Source organism: Odocoileus virginianus, chromosome 13 (assembly GCF_023699985.2).
Source record: "Odocoileus virginianus isolate 20LAN1187 ecotype Illinois chromosome 13, Ovbor_1.2, whole genome shotgun sequence".
Lineage (NCBI taxonomy): Eukaryota > Metazoa > Chordata > Mammalia > Artiodactyla > Cervidae > Odocoileus > Odocoileus virginianus.
The window spans coordinates 18,161,128-18,185,130 of NC_069686.1; the positions used below are offsets into that span (position 1 = coordinate 18,161,128).

General features: G+C 41.3%; 2 protein-coding genes across 3 annotated transcripts in view; one reads left to right on the forward strand and one right to left on the reverse strand.

Annotated features, from left to right (window-relative positions):
- METAP1D (methionyl aminopeptidase type 1D, mitochondrial) overlaps positions 1 to 20,344 on the reverse strand; it is a 70,251-nt gene extending 49,907 nt beyond the window's left edge. For both annotated transcript variants that reach the window (XM_070476023.1, XM_020896347.2), the window contains exon 1: positions 20,263 to 20,344. In XM_070476023.1, coding sequence (XP_070332124.1) covers positions 20,263 to 20,302 — 40 coding nt within the window. In that variant the 5' untranslated portion in view covers positions 20,303 to 20,344. The remainder of the gene's footprint in view (positions 1 to 20,262) is intronic.
- A 62-nt stretch (positions 20,345 to 20,406) lies between these two features.
- Positions 20,407 to 24,003, forward strand: part of SLC25A12 (solute carrier family 25 member 12) — a 189,731-nt gene continuing 186,134 nt past the window's right edge. The window contains exon 1 of the mRNA XM_020896344.2: positions 20,407 to 20,608. Within this exon, the coding sequence (XP_020752003.1) occupies positions 20,591 to 20,608 (18 nt within the window). The 5' untranslated portion in view covers positions 20,407 to 20,590. The remainder of the gene's footprint in view (positions 20,609 to 24,003) is intronic.

Below are 24,003 nucleotides of genomic sequence, written 5' to 3' on the forward strand. Positions count from 1 at the left end.
CAGTACCTATGGAAACCCACCCCATCAGGGACTGAAATTATTATCAACACTTCTCAGAGTAACAGCCCAGAAAAGATCTAATCTTTTCTTAGATCACATGAACATGACATGAGAACCAAAACCTCAAACCCTGAAGAGTTTTATGCTTTTCCTACTTGATTGTATCTCCAAATTTCACTTCAAAAATTCTAAATTGAATTCAAATCTAATTTATGACTTCTGACTGTTTTACAAGAAAATAGACAATTTGTCTATAATGTTTTATCAGGTCAAACCTCCAGGAATAGTTAGTATAGAGGAAAAAAATCATAAATGCATTTTAAAAAGAGACTAAAAATAATTCACATAGGAAATGCAATTAAGTTTAATTACATTGAATGCTAATACTCCCCCTGCAATCATAAAAACAAATGTTTGAAATATACTCTAATGAAAGGAAAAGCCCCTCATATATTACACAGCTAAAAATAATACATTAATATTTGAATTTTTATTATTCTAAATCTCATACAACCCAGATTGAAAAAATTAATGATTCTGTTCATTCTACTATTTTCTACTCATGCAAGCAAAAGCAGTAATGTTCCAAAGATATTCTTAGGGTATCTGAAAACGACCCATAAACAGCAGCTTTTTTCTTATTTGTTTAATAACTGCTGTCATTCTTTTTGTAAGCAGCAATCACAAGATGTCAAACAAATTCTGCCTTGACTGTGGGTACTGATAGATGTCGCTGCTTGTTTTTATTAAAAACAAAAAAATTTTCCCTGCATTAATTACCAACACTGGAGAAGCAGGGGCACGGCTGGGATGTTCACCAGCCTCTGGGCAAGCAGAGATGCAGCACAGAAAACCACAGAGCAAGCTCACTACCCAGACAGAATACCGGAACACATTTTTCTTTAACTCCCTTGGGGACCCTGGGACTCAGTCTTAGATTCCCTTAAAGGGAAAAGCAAGAGCCTGCATGGGGCAGGGCGGATCATGTTTACGAGTCACGAACAGCTTCTTTGGGCCTGGGTCCAGGTAGTCTGTACTTCTAAAGTCAAAGTCAGTGAAGTATAGGCGCCATCGGGTAACAGTAGCGGTCAGACAGCTTGCCAGAAACCTGCAACTCAAAACTGAAAAATGAAATTAAAAGGCTACTTTGGCCAGGCAATTTCTTTCTGCAGGATGCAATAACTGCAAAACTACAGAGCTGAAGGAACAGACAATTCTTTGTATGTTTTAAAATTTCCTTCTTCCTAATGTGACACAATGTCTGCCAGAAAAAATAGAAACGAATGTTTTCAAATTTGTATCTCACGACTGACCTGTACTGTTTCGGCAGAACTTCGCCTGTTCTTCTCCTTTCTTCTTTTCCTTCCCGCATTGTGCGGGGTGGGGGTGGGGAGAGGGGACAGGGTTGCTTATGGCAGGGAGCCCAGGCCGGCTGGCTGGCGGAGGTCTTGGGTGTATCCGGAGGGCAGGTACCAGGGGCAGGAGTGGCGGAGCAGACGCCTGACCCTGTCCTGTCAATAAACCTTAACCCTGACCTGCTAGGCCCCAAGCTGGGCTAGTCTCTGTCTAGCCTCTGTCTCTAATTGCTCTAAAAATGACTCTTCATTTAAAAGTATCTTTGTGTAAATACCCCACAGGAACTGACAGTCATCAGCATTGCCACAGTTACAGTTTTTTAAGGAGTGCGAGAAAAGTCATTTTCTGCCTCATTGTGGAAGGACTCAGAAAACAATTTCAACTGCTGTGCAAGAGAAAACTCATCACTCTTTTAGCTGACTCTGCAGGCAACATTAGTTTGACTTTTAAGACTGTTAACAGTGAAATGTTTGATCTTTTGATGAAGTTATTTGAAACTAAAGATGGATATGTGATTTACTCCACAGAACCAGCTTACTCCTGAGCACCCAAAGAGGTAAAGCTAAAGTCCCGTGCTTCTCATTCATACAATGAGGCTTCCTTATAAATTCTAAAAGAACACAAACTTTTTACCTAAACGTGAAAATCCAAACTTAAAATTAAAAAGGGGAAGTGGAGAGATTAAGGAAAGAGGCTTTGGAATGACCTGTTTTTTTTTTTTTATTAATAAAATTAAATCAGCCTTTGCAGATTAGTATAAAACACAAACTTCTTTTTACTGCTTTGTGGCTTAATTCTCTGCTTCCTTTTTCTTTATAGTGGTAAAAAATTTATCATATAATTTACCAGGACTCCTTGAGAGCAATTCCTTAAATTATTTCTCTACTAACATATAATAACATAATGGGAAAGACAGTTATTGTCAATTCTATAAAAGGAAACCAGACTTGAATTTTGCAAATCCCAGGTTCTCTTCCAATTGGGTGCAGGTTAAATTCTGCCTTTTAAAGTATGGCTTATTTAAACAACTCAAATTAAATAAACTATTCTTTCTAGTAATTTATTACTAAGTCCTGACAAAGCAAAAGAAAGTTATCCCTCTCTATTCCATCATCCCCTCAATTTTTATCACCTTCTCAAATACCCTGCAATTTATTTAATATATTTATTGCTTAACAGAGCAAGCTCCTTGAGGGTAGGGATTTTTGTTTGTTTTGTTCATTGATGTGCTTCAAATCACTAGAAAAGCAGTTCATAGCAAGCTCTCAATAAACAGTCTCAGAATTAATAAAAAGTTGAACAGATTAAGCAAAGGAAAGTTGGGCATGGAAGAAGACTGCCTATGCTTTTCTTTGTCTTTAATCAACTACCCAAACGCCTTTCCCCCCTCTTCAGCGCCAGTTAAAACGCAAGGAGGAGCAGTCTTGACATCTGAATTGAAAGATCTTAGAAACCAACTAAAACTGAGGTCTGAGTCTTCAGAATTCTCCAAGAAGCTTGTTGAACACACAAAGTCTCAGGCCCTGCTCCATGTCTATTACAGAATCCCAATGTTCAGGCAATTTACTGCCTAGAAGGGAAAAAAAGATAAATCAATTAACCCAAGGTGGTTGTTGTTTAGTTGCTCAGTGTCAGATTCTTTGAGAAACTAAGGACTGTAGCCCACCAGGCTCCTCTGTCCATGGGGTTTTCTGGGCAAGAATACTGGAGTGGGTTGCCATTTCCTTCTCCAGGGGGTCTTCCTGTCCAGACCCAGGGATGGAACCCGCATCTCCAAACCCAAGTCTCCTGCATTGCAGGCAGATTCTTTACTACTGAGCCGCCGCGGTCAGAGAGAGTCCAGCATGACTGAGCAACTGAGCGCACACACATGCATGCAACCCAGTTACAAAATAGCACAGTTGCTGCTGCTGCTGCTAAGGCACGTCAGTCGTGTCCGACTCTGTGCGACCCCATAGACGGCAGCCCACCAGGCTCCTGTCCCTGGGATTCTCCAGGCAAGAACACTGGAGTGGGATGCCATTTCCTTCTCCAGTGCATGAAAGTGAAAGTGAAGTCGCTCAGTCGTGTCCTATTCTTCGCGACCCCATGGACTGTAGCCCACCAGGCTCCTCCATCCATGGGATTCTCCAGGCAAGAGTACTGGAGTGGGTGCCATTGCCTTCTCTACAAAATAGCACTAGAGGTACCAAAAGGATGCTGCTGGAACCAAGAGATGGTGCATTATCAATCAAAGTGTATTTGCACTGAGTTTTAAAACATGAGCATAAACATAATACCTGATAAAAACTAGTGGTGATATATGCATTTCACACAGAGAGTAGTCTTTATAAAACCTCTAGGTGTCATGGTCTGGGGGAAGAGTGCCCATCACAAGAAGAGAGATGCAGGCTACTCTTGGAAAGATGACTACATTTCATTCATATAGTTACTTAGTTCTTACCCTCTATAGAATCTTGTGTATTTACTGTGACCGGGTATAGGAATTATTCATACTCCTGCCTTAGAAGACTTGGTAATCCACTGATGTGACAAAGTTAGTGTGAAAACGATTACCAATATAACAGCCCATGGCTCACAGTAAGTGATCATGGAAAAAACGATCGTCTCAGCATCCACTCCAACCTCCTCCTCACTCATCTTCTGTACAGCAGAGACTCAAGAACTAAGTTTCCCAGACTCCCCTACATGGAGGTTCTACATCTGAATTTCACTCTACCAATTAGAAACATTCGTGGGAGATCTGAAGCAGGGAATGTGATAGAGGCATCACTTCAGCTGAGTCTGCCATTCTTTCTTTGGCTAGAGAGCACGATGTGGAAATGTTAGGGTTTTCTGAGCAGCGTCCTCAATTGGCTTCCCGCATTGGCTTTGTGAGTATCCAGAAGATGTTGGAGGTGGTGGCAGCTTAACTTCCCTGGGGGCCAGTACAGAACTGTCCTGGATGTTGTCCCTGCATGCTCAGGGGTAGTAGAGAGGGTCAGTAAATCCCTTTGATGAAGCTAAGGCCTCAAGTACAAGCAGGACTTAGCCAGATAAGAACTGGGAAGGAGCAGTTCCTGTGCAAAGGTCCTGAGGAGGAAAGAGTTTAGGGAATGAGAGCCCCTGAAAGACAGGCCAGTAGACAGGAGTGGAAGGACTGGAGAGTTGGGGTGCTAAGCCTTGGAGGTTAGGATTTTCATGGTTAGTGCAATGGAAGGCCAAGGAAAGGTTTTAAGGGGGAGTGAACTGATTCAATGTGCTATTTAAAATGCCACCTGAGTATAGCGTGGAGATAAATTGGAAGAAGTAATTTAGTGACTATATAATAGTCTTTCTCATCTTATGGATGTATCATAATTTAACAATCTATTTTATTAGACATTTAAGGAATTTCTAGTACTTTGCTAATATAGGTTAACACCATAATAGATATCCTTGAAACAAAATCTTTGCCAACATCTCTAGTTATTTTCTGAATACAGACTTTTCAAAGTGGAATTAAATAATTGAGTTCAAAGGCATGAAATTTGGGGGACTTCCCTGGTGGACCAGTGGTTAAGACCATGTGCTTCCAATGTCATGGGATTCTGGTTCAATCCCTGGTCAGGGAACTAAGATTCCACATGCTACATAGCATGGTCAAAAAAATTTTTTTTAATCTTTTTTTAATTTTTAAAAATAGGTATGAAATTTTCTGACTATTTTTTAAAAGTTTTTTTAAGGGATAAAGGTTTTGATCATTAAATATGAAAACCTACTTCACAAAAAGGATATCTTCCCACTAATCCAGTTAAATGATATCAACAGAAGATTATTTAAAAAGATGAAAAACTTCCATTTGTATGTAAAAAGTACTCCAATTATTTGTTTTTAAAAAATGGTAAGCACGTCATCAAAATCGATACTGTTCAACTTCTTGGTTGGGATGAGCCACGTTTAAAACAATCATCACAGCCAGAATTTGGGACATCCTAAAAGAACCTCAATGTAATCTATGCTTCTAAGGGTCCATCTAGTTGTGATTTAACTTTTTTATAACAGTATTTTTGTTATAAATATATTCACAAAACTGGAAAAAAAAATGCTTTGTCAGACTGTGTTTCCCAGTGATGCGGCTGGTCAGGTTCAGCGGAGCAGAGCCGTTTTGCTCTCTCCATTTTCTCTTCCGACCCCTCACAGGTGGCCTCTTTCACACGCAAATTTACCTCTTTTGTTCTTCATCTCAGCGACTGGCATCGAGACACACAAGCTTTCACCTCTTTACCTACCCCTTCCTACTCATGGTCTCACATGCAGACCCGCCTCACACTCGAGTCTGACATATTTATCTTCTCTTCAGCTGATGTGATCCTTTCTCCCCCTCTCCCACACCTCTCTGCTCTCGCTCGCATCTTTGCTCAGAATCCTCAGGCCTCCCCTCTCTCACAAGCTCCTGTCCTGGGTCCTTGTTCAGGGAAGGACTGTTAGTCAGAAAATCTGCCAAGGTGGCTGGGGGGATAATTGGGGCGAGGGTGGGGGTGCAGACGCACGGATGCTGGGCGTGAGGAGACCAGGTGGCCAGCCAGGGTTTCCCAGGCCCCCGTGGCAGGAGGGGGTGGGCCTGAACTAAAGGCTGGGGCCGCCAGAACAGGGGACAAAGGCCGAGTCCTGCTGCTCGCCAGCCGGAGCGCACACACTTCAGACACCCAGAAACGCTCTGTGGCCTGGATGGGGTCTGAGAGTTGCCAGTTGGACATCCTGACCTAGACAACCAATTAAGGCATGTTCAAGGTCTGCTGAACAGAACAATCTTCTAAACTAGGCTAAACCCCCTGTTCAGAGTTGCTGATTTTTCTGCCCCTAAATTTTCCAGATTTATCATCATATTAATGGTAAGAACTAGAAGACAAAGCAGACAAGGGTATTGAAAAATCTGATGTACACTGGACATCAGAGTTAACGTACTTTTGGAAACAAACCAGGCGTCGGGCAAACACTGTGGGATCCCCTAGGTATGCTTCACAAGAATCTGTTCTGGGAAGGAACTGAAGATCAAGGTCAGGAATGATTAATATGGATGCAGGAAGTCATCAACATTTGAGGACAAGCAATACGAATCTCATTAAATCTTCAATCACTTCCTATTGCCTGGAGGAATTGGTGGTAGTCTAATGATTAAAGCAATAACATTAAAGTAGAAGACAATATTAGAAAGTTAATCTGACCCTTATAAAAGAAGCTAGCACGAGGTACCAATCCACCTAAGAGACTTTACAAGACTCTCCTCGGCAGCTGTGATTTTTCTCTACTGGTGAAACAGACTTCCTTTTTAAAAAAAAAAAAAGGATCAGGTAACTGATCATCCTTTTTTAAAAAAGGATCAGGTAACTGATCATCCTTCACATGCTTCCCCATGGGCCATCGTGCTGCTGTCTGTCTGCCGTGTCTCCCACTTACTCGCTGGATCAGCAGATCACACCTCCCTCCGCCCCAGCCTTCTCCTGCTGTGTCGCTCCCTCGCATTTCTGATTGCAGCACCCCTGCGCTCGCCTGGCAATGCCCTGAACAGCTGCTATTGACAGAGCATAAAGTAGGAGAGAAACGACAGAAGACGACAGAGAGGAGCTGCCTTTTGTAACATCAATTCTTAGAGGGGCTGGTTTTCAGCTGCATGTACCAGCCAGTTGGCGGGGAGTGCGGTGAGGGTGTTCTTTTCATCCGTGACCTATTTCTACTTGGTCTTATAGGAAAATCATAATCTTACTGATGACAGAGACAGGGTATGTGATGCCCCAAATTCAGAATTATCACAAGGCTGAGCAGAAGGATAAACAAGTGTGATAAATAGAATCCAAATGTGAGAGACAAAAGGACCTCAAAAGTTTATTTTCCTAAATTAATGTTTCAGTAATTAATACTTTCTCTTAGATGTGGATGGAATTTTTAGAAATCATGGTTCTATTACTAGTACCCCTCCTTAGAGGGGAAAACCCTTTAGAAATGCCAATTCTAGCTAAACAGTGGACTGGACTGACTTTTTACTTTCTTCTTTATACTTTTTGGTTTTTGGCCATGCCACACAACTTGTGGGATCTTAGTTCCCCAACCAGGGATTGATTCCAGGCCACTCAGGTGAAAACACTGAGTCCTTACCACTGAACTGCTAGGGAATTCCCTCTTCTTTATACATTTTTATAGTAGCTTAATACTTCCACTATGAATACAGTTGACCATTGAACAACCTGGGTCCAAGGGTGCTGATCCTCCTCACAGGAGAACATCTGTGAATAAATAGTATCTGCAGACTGTGTAGCTCTGTGGTACCTACCATCAAAAAAATTAAAAAATTCATGTATAAGTGGACTTGTGCAGTTCAAATCTGTGTGGTTCAAGAATCAACTGCAGTTATGAAGGGCTTACTATTAAGAATTGTGTGGTAGCTGAGATGGTCACTAACTAGTAAGTAGCAGCAGCAGGATTCAAACCGAAGGAGCCTGATTTGACACCTCATGTTCTTGGCCTCTGTTTATACAGCCTTCTTTGTATTACTTTTATAATTGGAAAGTATATTTTCAAAGTATTTTTATTCCTAGAAAAAGCAATCCCCACTTGTTCCTCACTCCTGTTGTAGAAATAGAGACACTCTCACCACTTCCAAGGGGACATTTCCCCCTTCGCTTCTTTCCATTCCTTTCCACCTCTTTCAGGTCCTCTCTCTCTCTAGGAAGCCCCCTGCTCTCCAGGATTTCCAGTGGTCCTTATTCCTTACCATCTGCCGCCCTTCCCACTGCTTCTAAACATAGCCAGGGCCTCTATGTCAAAAACAAAATGCATGTCCACACAAAACTTGCACACCAATGTCCACAGCAGCACTATTTGCAAGAGTCAAAAAATGGATGTAACCCAGATGTCCAGCAAGTAAAGGAAATGTAATACCCTACTCAAGGGGATATTATTTGGCAAAAAAAAAAAAGGGATGAAGTACTGATACATACTTTAACATGGATAAACCTTGAAAATATAGTCCTAAGTGGAAGAAGCCAGTCATAGAAGACCACACATTGTGTGGGTCCACCTACTTGAAATGTCCAGAACAGAAAATCTATAGAGCCAGAAAGCAGATGAGTCGTTACCTAGGGCTGGTGAGGATACGGGGCCTGGGGAGTAACTGTTAATGGGTAAGAAGTTTGTTTCAGGGCTGTCCAGGTGGTGCTAGTAGAAAATAACTCGCCTGCCAATGCAGGAGATCTGAGACATCCTCGATCCCTTAGGTCAGGAAGATCCCCTGGAGGAGGGCAAGGCAACCCACTCTGGCATTCTTGCCTGGAGAGTCCCATGGACAGAGGAGCCTGGTGGGCTACTGTCTGCAGGGTTGCAAAGAGTTGGACACAACTGAAGCAACTTAGCACACACGCAAAAGGTTTGTTTCAGGGGTGATGAAAATGTAAAATTGATGGTGGCAGTGGCTACACAACTCTTTGAGTACACTAAAAACCACTGAATTGTACACTTTAAGTAGGTGTGAACTGTATAATTTGTGAATTCAGTTCAGTTCAGTTCAGTCGCTCAGTCGTGTCTGACTTTTTGCAACCCCATGGACTGCAGCATGCCAGGCCTCCCTGTCCATCACCAACTCCTGGAGTTTATTCAAACTCATGTTCATTGAGTTGGTGATGCCATCCAACCATCTCATCCTCTGTCATCCCCTTCTCCTCCTGCCTTCAATCTTTCCCAGGATCAGGGTCTTTTCCAATAAGTCGCATCAGGTGGTCAAAGTATTGGAGTTTCAGCTTCAGCATCAGTCCTTCCAATGAAAATTCAGGACTGATTTCCTTTAGGATGGACTGGTTGGATCTCCTTGCAGTCCAAGGGACTCTCAAGAGTCTTCTCCAATACCACAGTTCAAAAGCATCAATTCTTCGGCGCTCAGCTTTCATTATAGTCCAACTCTCTCATCTATACATGACTACTGGAAGAATCACAGCTTTGACTAGACGGACCTTTGTTGGCAAAGTAATGTCTCTGTTTTTTAATATGCTGTCTAGGTTGGTCATAACTTTTCTTCCAAGGACCAAGCATCTTTTAATTTCAAAATCTGTGAATTATACTGTGATAAAAATGTTATTTTAAAAAAGAACCCAAGAATCCCCACCCTTCTCTGCAGCCACTTCCATCACTTTTCATCTCTCCTTCCACTGCTAAAATTTTGGTCTATGTCACTAAGACTTCCAAGTGGTCAATTTCACTGACCTTTACTGAGTCATCCTGAAATTTCCTCCTGAGCCTCTTTTCCTCACTTTTCTCTGTTTGCGCCAACTCCTTCTTTAATGCTTTGACAGCTCCTCCCCTTCTTCAGGTCCCCTTTCCAACCACCAGGTCCTGATTCCTCCTTCTCTGTACCATTTCTCTTGCATCCATATCTTCCTTTCCATCCTGCAGTCAATGCACTAATTCAGGCCCCATCACTTTGTTTCTGCCAATATTTCCCAACTGATGCGATAGTTTTCACTCATCAGTGCATTCAGGGTACCACCTGAATTAAACAGGGCAGTTTAAATTAAACAGTGTTAAACAGAATTAAACAGTGTCAGGTTAAAACACAGACACCATTTCACTTATTTGTCAAAAACTTTCATCAGTCTCTGTTACCTATAAGATAAACCCTGAGCTGACCTTCAGGGTCTCCATCATCTGGCCCTAACTTCTGTTATTAATCTTCCTCTCCTATAACTCTCTTATGCAAACTCTCAGCTCCAGACAAACCCTCCATTTCAGAACCCTCTGAATAGGTTTTGGCTTTCCTGTATTCACACGCTTTCTCCATCAATGCTCTGTCTTACTCACTTAGGAATGACCTTCCCCCACCCCTCCACCTTTCTGCCAACCACTTTACTCATCCTTTAAGGCCCAGTTCTGTGAAGAGATCACTCCAGCCCTTAATTATCTTTCTTCTCTCTTAGTCCCAGAGTACTCTCATACTGGTTTGTTTTTTTGTGTTTTTTTTTTTTTTCACCAAAACTTCATTGAACAAATTCACCGTTTTGTTCCACTATCTTCTGCCATTTCACAGGCAACTTCACAATTCTATCTTCCCCCAATTTTTATCTTTTTTAGCAATCTTTTCTAGGTGCCCTTTACAATATTCCAGGGAGCTGAAATTTTTTCCATTAAGAGAATTTTGTAAAGGCTGAAAAAATAAAACTATCATACTGTTTTGGTTGTCATATGTCTAGACTTCCTTCTCCAATTAAATTAAAAACCATCTGACCCAGTTCAGAAGACTACTGCCACCAAACTTTCTGGTTCCCTCACTCCTCATCCTACTAACTGCTCCTTGCTCTTGCAGGAAATTCTCGCCTTAGGACAACTCCTTTCCCCCCTCCCCCCAAATTATCAGCCCCTTCCCTTTTTGCTTCTATACTCTATAGATTATTCACTGTATACTAATGAGCCCCAAAACAAACAAAATAGACAAGGTCCTTGCCCTTGGGAAACATCCAGCTGAGACTAGACTCTAGGATTCACTAATTCAATCCCCCTCTTGCTAATCCCCCATCCCCCTTTTCTCTTACTCCCTAGTCCTTCCAGTGCGGCCATCTGGAAAATTCCATCAATCCAACTATCTACTTTCACTCTTTTATACACACAGGATGATGCCCATTGGGAGAAAATCACACAGTGACAATGAATGGGGCCACTGCAGATACACGGTCTCTAATTTCACTTGGATCTCAACACTGCTGGGCAATCCTTCTATTATCTCTTGTCATTTTTTCCCTCCTATTTCCCAATCCCCTACCTCATTTCATCTCTAATCTCAGCAAAAATGTATAGAAAGAAACTGAAGTAACTGAGGGACAAGGAGCTTCTTCAATTTTCTGTCCCCTATTCCAGATGAACATCTATCTACATGTTCATCCATCATCCCTCCAACACTAAGGGAGCAGGAGTCTGGGATCTCTCTCCCTTTTCACACACACGCCTCAGCTGTCCTGTTCGGGTGGCCCCCCAATCCTGTACACGCTACTGTCAAAAGGAGCAGCGCCAGCTGGCTGCTCCCCAGCTCTCACCCTCCCTGCCTGCTGCATTAGAGCAGCAGAGCTCCCCAAAGTTAGACAGTCTGTCATCCACCTCTGCCTTGGGACGAGGGGCCTCCCTGTTTCATGACTCCTTCCTCTGACCAGGCCCTCCTGGCTCAGCAGGACTCAGCCTAGTCCTTACCTTCTCTGTGAAGGTGAAGGTTCCTTAGTCGCTACTGGATGATCCCATTGCACCGTTTGCTCACCTCTATCTGTGTATCCTTCTTACTCTGTTGCAAAATTTATTTACATGTCTGATTCCACCAAGGACTGTGAACTCATGGAGGACAAGAACTGTGTATTCCAAGGCCAGTACACTGTAAAGGACATATCCCCCGCTATCTAGGTTCCTTCTGTGTTTCCACAACACTTGAGGCAAATCTCTTCCTTTGTTAATCTGTGCATTACTGCTTCATGATCAGAGAATGCAGAACGTACAATTTTTCTTTCTAGCACTTGTTAAGGTTTTTAGTGGCATAACTTACTATCCTTCGCCCTATTTCATGTATATTTGTAAAAAGAATCCTAATCAAAGCATCAAATTTAATATTAAATCAAATTTACTAATAATAGCATTCTGAAATCCAACCTTATTATGTCTACTTAAATTGTCAAATTAGAGGCATGTTAAAGTTTCCTATTATGATTGTGGTTTTTATCCATTTTTCCTTTTACTTTTAACAGCTCTTGCTTTATGTATTTTAACATGTTATTTGACTCAAAGATTCATTATTAATAATTTTATTGTATCACTATTAACTAGACACTTTTCTCTGATTCATTCAAGAAATCTTTACTGAATGCTTATTATGTGCCAGGCATTGTTCTAGGTACTTGGGCTACATCAGAAACAAAACAAAAATGCTTTTCCTGAACTTATGTTCTAGTTGAGGAGGTAGGCAAAAAATAACATGACAAATAAGTAAGTCATATAAGTAAGTAAGTGTTAGAAAGTGTTAAGTAGTATGAGTAGGGCCTTATAGGACATTATAAGGACTGTGGCTTTTACTCTGAGTGAAATAGTCTGGTTTCAGATGTATAGCAAGGCATGTGGGATCTTAGTTCCCTGACCAGGAGTCAAATCAATCCACACTCTACATTCCAAGTGTGGAGTCTTAACCACTGGACCGCCAGGGAAGTCCCTAGAGGAACATTTTAAATGACCCCACTGGATATATTCATACAATCAGCAAAATGCAGAATGTGGAAAGCCCCATTAGGGCAGACAGATTAACCAGTTGCTTCAACAAATAAATTTCATGAAAAAAAAAAAAAGGGAAAATAAACTTACTGAATAAAACAAATTGACATCCTCTTCAAGCCATGTGGCATAACTGGTACTAGAATTTCTTCCTGCCTTAAACAACTAGACAAAATGTGAAGGGGCTATTTTTTGGCACTGGCTGTTGAACAATATAAGACAGAGAACCTTGAGGGTAAGCAAATACATAAGGTGAGTCCAGCTGGGCTGCAGTGTTCTGCCTGGGGAAACCATCCCAAATACGGCACTGGGAGATGGCGCCCTAGCCACGCACAGCACCTTGCTGTTTCATTAGAGAGCAGAGGGTTGGTTGTGAAGCAGCTGGAATTTGCGAGGCAGGGTACTGAGGGTTCTGGAAAACAGAGAGGCACAGGGTCTACCAGACAGTAAGGCTGCAGCAAGGCTGAGAGCTGAATAGAGGTTCCAGAGGTTGCAGGGCTGGAAGAAGTTGAAGTCTTAGCCCAACCAGAGTAGAAAGACCTCGCTAAGGCCCACAGGCATTCACCTGGAACCAGAAAGATCAGCTGAGACCTCGGGAGTAAGAACCACGCAGAAGCAGAGCAAAGGTGAGTGAATTAAAACCTGGGAAACAACCCAACTCACTGTCTTTTTTTGTAAGCAAAATTTTAATGGAACGTAAGCTATGTTCACTTGTTTACACACTGTCTAGGCTGCCTTTGTACTATATTAGCAGACTTGAGTTGTTGCAATAAGAGACCACAGGGTCCACAAAAGTCTAAGATATTTACTACCTAGCCCTTCATAGAAAAACTCGATTGAACTCTGCAAAGTCCTAGAGTAAGGGCCACACTCTAGAACTTAGAGGAAAACAAAACAGATCCACTCAACCAAAGAAGAAAACCAAGCCTGGAAGAGCAACATAATCCCCACAAGGTTATTATTCATTATGTCATATATATAATTATATATTAGATAACATACAAAGAATAAAAAAATGTGACCCACGGCCAAGGGAAAAAAGCAGTCAATAAAACAGAACAGATCCTGAGATTGTCCAGATGACAGATTGACAGATAAGGACTTTAAAACAGCCATTATAAATATGTATGTACAAGTACTTAAAGGAAAAGATAGACATGAGTAAACAGCTGGGAAGCCTCAACCAAGAAATGTAAAGTATAAGCAAAGAACCAAATGTAAATTCTAGAACTGTTAAGTACAATATACGAAGAAAATTTTAAAGGTTCCTGGCTTTTAGAGTTACATAATGAAGAATCTACAGATGAAATTATATATCTGAAATGTGCTTCAAAATAACCCAGCTTGGGGAAGCGAAGTGGCTGGGGAAAAAGATGAAACAAGCACCATAAACTGATGACTGTTGTAACTAGGTGATGGGTATGTGTGGATTTCTCTACTTTTCTGTATGTTTAAAATTCTGCACGTTCAAAAGCTAAGAAAGAAAACCAATCTCTACAAGAAAAAGCTGTTTTAACTGCAAAAAAGATGATGTTCAAATGAAACTCTGCATATATATTACCCTCCTCCCATCTTTTCCAAATTCCTGGAGATATATAGCATCCACTCTGCATTTTCAAAGATTCCCAGTGCTTGGAGAAAGTGAGCATTTCATAAACTGTGAATATTTATTTAGGTGAATTCCATTTCCCTCACCCCACCTCTCTCTCTCTCTCTCTCTCTCTCTCTCTCTCTCTGTGTTATACACTTTGACACACATGGGAATATCAGTATTTGATTTCACAAAATGAGACTGCATTAAAATACTCTATAACTTGTATTCTCCAAATAACATATGTTATGAATATTATTATTGTCCACAATACAGGTCAATATCTTTTTCTTGTTAAAGACTTCACAGTAAGTATCACTGAGAGTCTACGTGTTCTATACTATGTATTATAATTCATAATTTCAACAGGAGACAGGAACTTTGTGAAAGAAAGCTCTCTCAGGCAGAGGGAAGACATAAGAGCATATATGACTTGAGGGACAAGTCTGACTTTAGGGACTTTGGGGCCATGATTTGATTGTTAATTAAGCATGCTTTAATTTATGTAGTAACAAGCCATAACAGAGTTGAAAGCTATTTGTTAAAAAATATCATATAGCAAAAACCCATCTCCATTCTCTGGTTATCCACATAGAGTTTAAGTCACAGCAAGCTCCTTATTAATAATTTAATGTATTTAAATTAATGTATTTTCCAAATCACCCGTGGGCTGCATCCCAAAAGTTTAATTCTAAGTTGGTTTGGTGAAACTAAGGATACATTTTAATGCAGTAGCTATACAAAATGGTAAGGATCTCAGGTCTTTGACAAAAGTTTAAAGTACCTAATTTCTGAGGTAAAATAGCCCTCTGCTATCTGGAGGCTAAATTTTTGAAAAATCACTATCATAAGAAAATTCTTAATGAAAGAAATCTATGGGCTAATTCATTTCAATGTATGACAAAAACCACTGCAATGATGTAAAGTAATTAGCCTCCAACTAATAAAAATAAATGGAAAATAAAAAAAAAAAAGAAATCTATGGCCTTAGAGTCACAAATAAACAAAAGCACTTGTAACTATTTTGCATATTTGTTTAAAAAAGCATGATAAAATACTAATAGCTTTAAATGTATCTTAAACTAGAGTATATATAAGTAATTTCCAGTTACCATTCTTTGATCATGGAAATTGTAAAGGTATTCCTTTTCTATATTACAATTTACATAGACATTTTGCTTTGTTGCAGAGAATATGCACAGTAAAAGACATTTTCCCCTTGGATCTGGTCCCATTCAAACATTTGCTATCTTCTGTATTTGTTTGTTTGGTTTTTTTCTTTTATGCAGTTTAAACAAAAGCTTTGGAAAATAAAAATGTTATCTTTTCAATGTGTAAAATTCAAACACATCAAGCATAAAGTAAAAATCAGTCCAATCTCACCATTTGGAAATAACTGCTATGAACACTTGGGTGAACATCATCCTAGGTATCTCTTTGGGCATGTATATATATAAGGAAGGGAAAATACAAATTTGATGTAAGTAGGATTTACTGTTCTATACGCAGGCTTTTCTCCTCCATATACACCCATGAATATTTCAGTCTACAGTACATCTACATCATCTTTTTTAATGACTGCATAGCACCCCATTGCACGGATGAACCATAATTTATTTGGTCATTCTCTTACCAAGCAGTTTCAGATTCAGATTCTGGTGAATATTTCCCAATCACTATTAATATAAAGTTACATTCTTATTCATCCATGTTGGTACACTCATCCTATTGTTCTCTCAAGATAAATTCCTAAAAGCAGAATTGTTAGCTAAAGAGTATGTATACCTTACACCTTGATACACATTACCACACAGCCAAACTATTTCACATACCCACTAACTGTGCCTTTCTTAGACTTTCTGCTGGACTTACAGTCTGTCCCCTCTCCTCTCGCTGGCTTCAGCTCGCTCCACGGGTTTACTTCCATAAGCTTTCTTCATCTCTCCTCTGACTACACTGCTTACACCTCAAGCACTTCTCTTTCAGATGTCTTCCCTTTCCCTTTCCCAATTTCTTTTTTCTAATCATCTCTAATAAGTCTGACTCACAACTCAAATTCCATGCAACAAAATTCTCACAGTTGCCCAAAAAGGTATACAGAAGTAAAACTGCCTTAAAATAATCTTGGAGACAGATGGAACATCAAAGGGGTGGGCAGGGAACAAAGTCACTATCTACGCCAGTCATATGACAAAAACTGATGTTTTGAGATAAATTAATCTTTAGGCCTACCGTATAACTTTTGTGCATAAATATTTCTACAGGAGGTTGCATTCTGAAAGGTCTTTCATTCAGTTATGAAAGTGTGTACTTACTATGTACATATATTGTATGCCACATTTTGGGAAGACAGAGATGAAGAAGATAAGATTCTTTTCACTAGAAGCTCCCATTCTAGCAGGAGAGATGGAGGTATAAAATACTTTTCAGATAAGTATACATACTCTGATTGAGGGTAATAAGTGTTGTGATAAAGGCATGCCCTGAGTGCTATTGAAGCAGACTGGGTTAGCTCAGCCTGGGCAGAAGCAAAGATAGCTTCAAAGGAGAGATGGCATTTAAGTGTGGCCTTGAAGGATGAATGATTTGCTGGGTGAATAAAGGACACTGCAGGCAAAGCAATTAAGGAGGTACACAATGGCAAACCTTAGCAGATATGAGTTTAGGAAACTGGCAGGAGATTAAGCTGAAAAGATAAACTGAGGCCAGGCTGAGATGGAGTTATCCTTTGATCCTAAGAGATTCAGACTTTAGACCAGCAATGAAGAGTTCTCAGGGGTTTTTTGTTTGTTTTGTTTTTGTTTTTTTTAAGTAGGGAAGCATCATAATCAGACCTGAATTCTAGAAAGACAGTTGTAGGGAAGAAGACAGACTAAGGTGGAAACTAATTACAAGGGATGGTAAAGACTCGTACCCAGACCATGAAAAAAGCTGGAGGCATCCAAGAAACGGGATTTACTGACTCAGTGAACATAGATGCTGAAGGCAGTGGCAAGGACCAAAGAACTTAAGTGCTTATACTTAGGTAGTGCCTGGATGGTGATGTCATTAATGGAGATAGAGTATATATATGGGGGAGCAGAAGATGTGGAGAAAAATATTCACTTCCATGTTGAACCTGTTGAACTTAAGGGACCTGTGAGACATCAGGAAAAGATGCCTAACAGAGAGTGGGCATTAAGGCCCGGTGTTGGGTTCTAGGGGATATTCTGCTGATTTTTTTTAAAAAATTGTATAGATCTGGCAGTCATTTGAGGTGGGTAAACATGATTGCTGACAAACAGGAGAGGAAACAGGGATGAGGGCTTAGAACAGAATCTTAGGGAACACTATATTTATACACCTAGAAGTAGAAGAAAAGCCTAGTGAAAGTCTGGGAAAATCAGAGAAACAGGGCGCAAGCCAGGAGAGACTGGCTCATAAAAGGAACACGAGTGTAAAAGAGAGAATATGCCTCCTTCTTTGCCTGCCCCATACTTTCCCTTCCCATACTCACTGTGCAACGTAAGACTCTTATGTAAAAGCTTTGGGAGCTGGAACAAAGATTCTAATAAAGTGGGAGGTGGGAGTGAGATTAAACAGAAAGTTCCTGGGACCCAGGGATTCTGCACTATGATCTGGGATTTATTGATAGTGTTAATACCAGGAATAGTTCCATCCCTAAAGGGCTTGTTATCTTCTCTCTATGTTCCAAGAGATTAATATGCCCTTTCCCCTTCCAATGTCACTATTCATAGTTTTAATCCATCCCTTAGCTCATGATGGGGGAAAACAAGTATGGCCAAGCCTCGGGCCTTGAGCCCTTATGCCCTTCTTACACGGTTAAGAAGTCTCTTCTTCCCACTTTCCAGGAGGGAAATGTACACACAGATGCTGATGATAAATTCTGGCACAAAGACTTAGAGTGGATTAATTTACATCAATCTAAAGGGGTGAAAAGGAGAAAGAAAGAGGAGAGAGGACTCAATAAATTTACCCTTCATTTTCAACCCTGAAGGGTGGAGAGTAGGTGGTACAGGACAACTTGTCTGCAATGTACAACTATTAATGAATAGTCCATAAAGGAGCCTTTCCCCATCACCAGACTTCTTCCTGATGATATATTTTCCCTCTCTCTTCTAATCAGAAGATCCCCCACTTCTAGTCAGAAGATAACCCTCTTTTGGGGTGTAGTTGGAAGCATTACTACAGCTTTTTCTGTAAGAGCTTTTTCCAAGATTGTCTGAACCATCATTTGTCAAAATCATAAGTGAGAAAAATGATGAATATACTATTTCTATAATCTGCAAAGAGATTCTGCACACATGCATACATATATGTGTGTGCATATGATACACGTGTGTGCATGTGTGTGTTCTGGCTCTTCCTCTACCTTGACTATCTGCCCAGATCCTCTTCACCATTACCTGCAGTTCCTAAAAAAGGTCTAAACACCATTAGTTCTTGTCAAAAGAGGAAACAAAAAGTAACTTGATTAGTAAATAGAGTTTGGATTGGAGCCCAGATCTTAAGAGGTGTAAATTGGTGCTCTTTTCACAAGGCTGTACTCTCACATAGGTTTCCAGTTTCCCATCCAACCAGTCCAAATCACAACCTACATCACCATCCCTCTACACATCTCTCACCTCCAATCTCCCTGTGGTTCCTTACTCCACTAACACACAAAAGAGACAGGTCTATCCTCCTACCAACGTCCTTCTCTAAAAACATGTTTCTCTTTACTTTTCACACACACTCATCATATTTGCACTGTCTCTGATTTTCTACTTTGCACACTGATTTCTGTGAAGAGACGATGCCATGCAGGGCAGAGGAATGAACCCTTAAAACAAAAATCAGAGTCATATTCAAATGCCCATTTTGCCTCTTACAATCTGTGCAATCGTGGTCTTATTACTTAACCTCTTTGTCTCACTTTTCTCATCAGCAAACATAATAATGCCTAACTGAGTTTTAAAAGGCAATTAGCACGACTTCCCTGGTGGTTCAGTAGTTAAGACTCCCAATGCCAGGGACTGGAGTTCCTCTCCTCTCCGCCCCGTCCAGAAACTAAGATTCCACATGCGGCACCTGCCCCCACCCCCCCAAAAAAGTAGTTAGCACATGTAAGGTGCTTAACACGGTATTATGTATTAACCTATAAAAGGCACTTTAAAATGGTAGCTATTTGCCGTGAAACTAATATTTGCCTTCACAAGACTGTTGTTCCTACATACCTGACACCTAAATTGTTCTTCAAAATATTTTAATTTCCTCCCTCCTCCAGTTTTGAAAAAAACTTTCCAATTCTTTCCAACAAAGATTCAGAAACCAGTTCAAATCCAACAAAGATTCATCTGCAAAACTACCTGCACATTTACTAAAATTTCACCACTTACACAACGGCTTCCCTGGTGGCTCAGTCAGTAAAGTATCCGCCTGCAGTGCAGGAGACCCAGGTTCGATCCCTGGGTCGGAAAGATCCCCTGGAGAAAGACATGGCAACTCACTCCAGTACTCTTCCCTGGAGAATCCCTTGAACAGAAGAGCCTGGCGCGCTAAAGTCAGTGAGTCGGACATGACTGAGCGACTAAACCACCACACAAGAATAACAGAATGACACCTATTTAAAGCTAACCAGACATAATTTCTCCTCTTCTTATGACAGTGGAAGAGAATAATCACATTTTGCAAGTTTCCCCCAAAGACGTGTTGGATAACGCCAATAGATACAAGTTGCTTTCTCTGCGGCAACTGGGTGTCTAAGAGCATTTCCGTTACTGTAGAGCCGGAATAAGTAAGTTTGCTGCACCAATCATACAGCTGACGTGAGCGAAGAAAACTTCAGATAATGTCCCATAAATCTCAATAAGGGACTGCAAATAGATGTCACGCAGTGACGTGATCTAGGCAAGTGACGAACACACGCGGATCTGTTTCTGTGACAAGTGGTAACATGTGCCTGCATATGTCCGCAGGACCGAAAGCACAATCTGGTACGCCGAGATGTCTGATCGCGGACGTATATCCCTTTGAACCCGGCTGCGTAGCAAGTGAGTGCCGAGGAGAACCCTCGCGTACCTCTAGGAACTTACCTCTGCGGACGAACAGGTGGAAGCCGCTGGGCGCCGCCATGTTGGCGTCGGTCACGTGGCCACAAACTCTCGCACCTCGCCCCGCCCCGTCCCGCCCCTCCCGTCCGAGCCTTCCACTAGCCGCCCTGCCAAAAACCAGAGGCGCCGAGGCCGCCGGAGGGGAGCGCGCGTGCGCGCCGGGGGCTGACTGCGGGAGCTCTGGCGGCGGAGCGGCTCGGGCACCCGGGCCAGTAGGGGATCCCGCGGCCGGCCGAGCCCGCTCCCGCCACAAGAGGCGGGCTGCTGCAGCGGTTCGCGCACTCTCTCTGAGCCCCCGCGCCCAGGTGGGATGGAAGAAGCCTGTCAGGTAAGCGTGGTATCCAATATTTGTAGCATCAACATTTTGGTGCATGGAAACGTGAAGTTGGGAGGAAAAAAATAAAGCACAATCTAGCGTTCAACATAGCACTTTGCATCGTCTGCCACGTTGCATATTTTTCCCTGGATTCAGCAGAAAGGTAAAATTTGGTTCAAAGTCACCAGCTGCCTGCCCCCTTGGCTGTCCCAGAATTTACATTACTCAGCAGAGACAACAGACAAGACAGGATCTGTGTGCAGCTGCAAAATCTATTCTGGGTTCCACAGTGGGTATATTCAGGGGACTTCTCTTTCCCCGAGGACACCTCCAGCTCAGTGGTATTAACTGGAGTCTTAATCCTAAATGTGACTTTTAAGAATGAGAGGATGATGTCTGCTAATTGTGCTGCCAAAAGACGAAGTCTTCGGAAGGCCAGTTATGAACCAAGTGAGGGAGCGGATGGATCCCTAGTGATGACGGTGCCCATTTTTGACAGATTCACTATTCCTCTTATCTGCATTCTGGGGCAGATTTCCATGCTGTCGCAGAGCAGGTATTATTCAACTTGGTACCCAGCGAAGAACCTGATATTCAAGGAATAAAGGAATGTCTGGTGAAGAAATTGAACTCTGCATGAACACAGTCAAACCAAGAATGTAACAGTTTCCAAATGCAGTGAAGACTGATAAGGATTCTTGGTGAACGTGCGTGATGTCACCTAATTAACGTTTAAGAATGTAATTTAACTACTCAGCGAAAAACCCAGACAGTTCAAAAATGATTTTTTTTTTTTTTTAAAAAAAGCGTAAATCCCCTTCCTCACCCTGTCTGCACACCACAATCCCACTCTTCAGTCAGCCACTGTGTGCATCATCCCATGCCTTTTACAGGCAAATATGTGTAAATATTTTAAATAGAATCACATACTTATTGTTACAGAATTGCTTTTCCACTCATCAGAAACATCAAATCTTAGAATACTTAGTTAGAACTCATTCTTTTTAATGCCTCCATAGTCCTGATAATTTTACTTTTAAGGAGGGTGAATTTGGGTAGTTCATTAGAGGACACACCTATACTTCTTGGAGACCCAGTTTTGTATGCTTTTGGGTCACCTTGAAAGATAAAGGGGAAAAAAAAATGTTTTCCACCGAGGTAGATAAGATGCACAAGGATGAGAATGAAAAATACTCTTCCAGGTAACTTCAAGTCCCACCTTTTTCAAATGCAGATCAGTTCCAAGGAGAGTTTTTTAATGTGGTAATCTGAAGCCAACAACCTGAGTGCAGGAAAGGAACATGAAAGTTAGCAGAGCACCTAGAAGAAGTGTCCAGAAAAAAGAAACCTAGAAGTCCCTAGAGAAAATGTCAGAGGGCATTAAGCCCAATTTCAAACACAGCTGAAATGGAGCACATGTTCATGTGATTCAGCTCAGCCAATCCCTGGGCTTCCCTGGTGGTTCAGTCAGTAAAGAATCTGCCTGTAGTGCAGGAGACCCAGGTTAGATCCCCAGGTCAGGAAGATCCCCTGGGGAAGGACATGGCAACCCACTCCAGTATTCTTGCCTGGAGAATCCCATGGATAGAAGAGCCTGGCAGTCTACAGTCCTTGGGGTCATACAGAGTCGGACATGACTGAGTGACTAAACTACCACCAATCCTTGAGAAACAAATGCATGATTTATTCCCCTTCAACTAGAAGGATAAAGGAAACATTATGAGAATCAGGTGGCACCACCATAGTGTAATCCAGTGAGGAAGTCGCCAGTAAATTCAGTGTAGCATGTGGACATCCAGGATGAGCTAGAAATGAAGCAGATATGAACTTGCACAGGTAATAACTTGCCCACTGATTCTTGATTTAGCTTCTTTCATAACATGCTTCTGACATTAGAAAGATTAAGAACTGCCAGCATGTGTCCTCCAAAATCATCAATTTATATAAAATATATGCATACTGATCAACCATATAAAGGGCTAGACTCCTGGCATCTAAGTAAAAGTGTTAGTCATACAGTCATGTTTGACTCCTTGTGACCACTCCTCTCCATGGAATTCTCTAGGAGAGAATAATGGGGTGGGTAGCCAGTACCTTCTCCAGGGGAATCTTCCCAGCTCAGGGATTGAACCCAGGTCTCCTGCATGGTAGGTGAATTCTTTACTGTCTGTGCCATCAGGGGAGCCCTTTAAAAGATCCCTAGTAGTTCTAACATCTGTGATCCTGGGTATAAGGGCATTAGATTGCTTTCATTTAGATGAGCAACTACTACTGACTCACTTCTCTTCTTTGTTTCTGCCCATCTTTTCTGTGAAATGAAGGTTATGTTGTGGCACTTCATTGATTTGAACTTCCTCCATTTTTTGGATTTTGTATTTCTTGAAAAAAATTGTTGAATAATTTTTCAAAACCAGAGTTCAAGAAATAAAGGGTAACTTCTTAATACCTTCAGTTTCTATATCCAGAAGTTCATTCTCTGATGTTAAAATATTTTTACTGTGATTAATTATTGTTTTATAGGGTTTTGACCTTGTTATTTTTAATTAATTTATTTATTTGGCTGCATCCCGTCTTAGTTGCCACAGGCCAGATCCTCATTGCATCATGCAGGACTTCTCATTGTGTCACGTGGACTCTCTAGCTGTGTCTCAGAGGCTTAGTTGTTCCATGGCATATGGGATCTTAGTTCCTTTCCCTACTACGGATTGAACCCACATCCCCGGCACTGCAAGGCAGATGGATTTTTAACCACTGAACTACCAGGGAAGTCCCATTCCTCGGTTTTTAAAAGGTTATCTTATTAGCATCTTTTTATATCTTTTAATCTTCTTTTATTAAATCAGAAATAAATTCTGATATTCTCATTTTTTTAGTCATTTTTTCCTTCCTCCTTCCTCTACTTAATGATATTTTATTATAGACTTATACTGTATAACTTTTTCAAATACTGTATGTAGTTTGTAGCAAAATAGAAATTATTTTGGTTTCCATAATGAAGATACTGACTTTGTGATTCAAATTTGCAATTTAAAAGCCCTAGAGATTTTGCTACCTGAAGTAAATTCCTTTAAAATAATTTTGCTTTGTAAAGACATCATCCTGTAACCGGAGAAGCCAATGGCAGCCCACTCCAGTACTCTTGCCTGGAAAATCCCATGGACAGAGGAGCCTGGTGGGCTGCAGTCCATGGGGTCGCTAAGAGTTGGACACGACTGAACGACTTCACTTTCACTTTTCACTTTCATGCACTGGAGAAGGAAATGGCAACCCACTCCAGTGTTCTTGCCTGGAGAATCCCAGGGACGGGGGAGCCTGGTGGGCTGCCATCTATGGGGTAGCACAGAGTCGGACACGACTGAAGTGACTTAGCAGCAGCAGCATCCTGTAACTTGTCTCCTAGGTTTTTA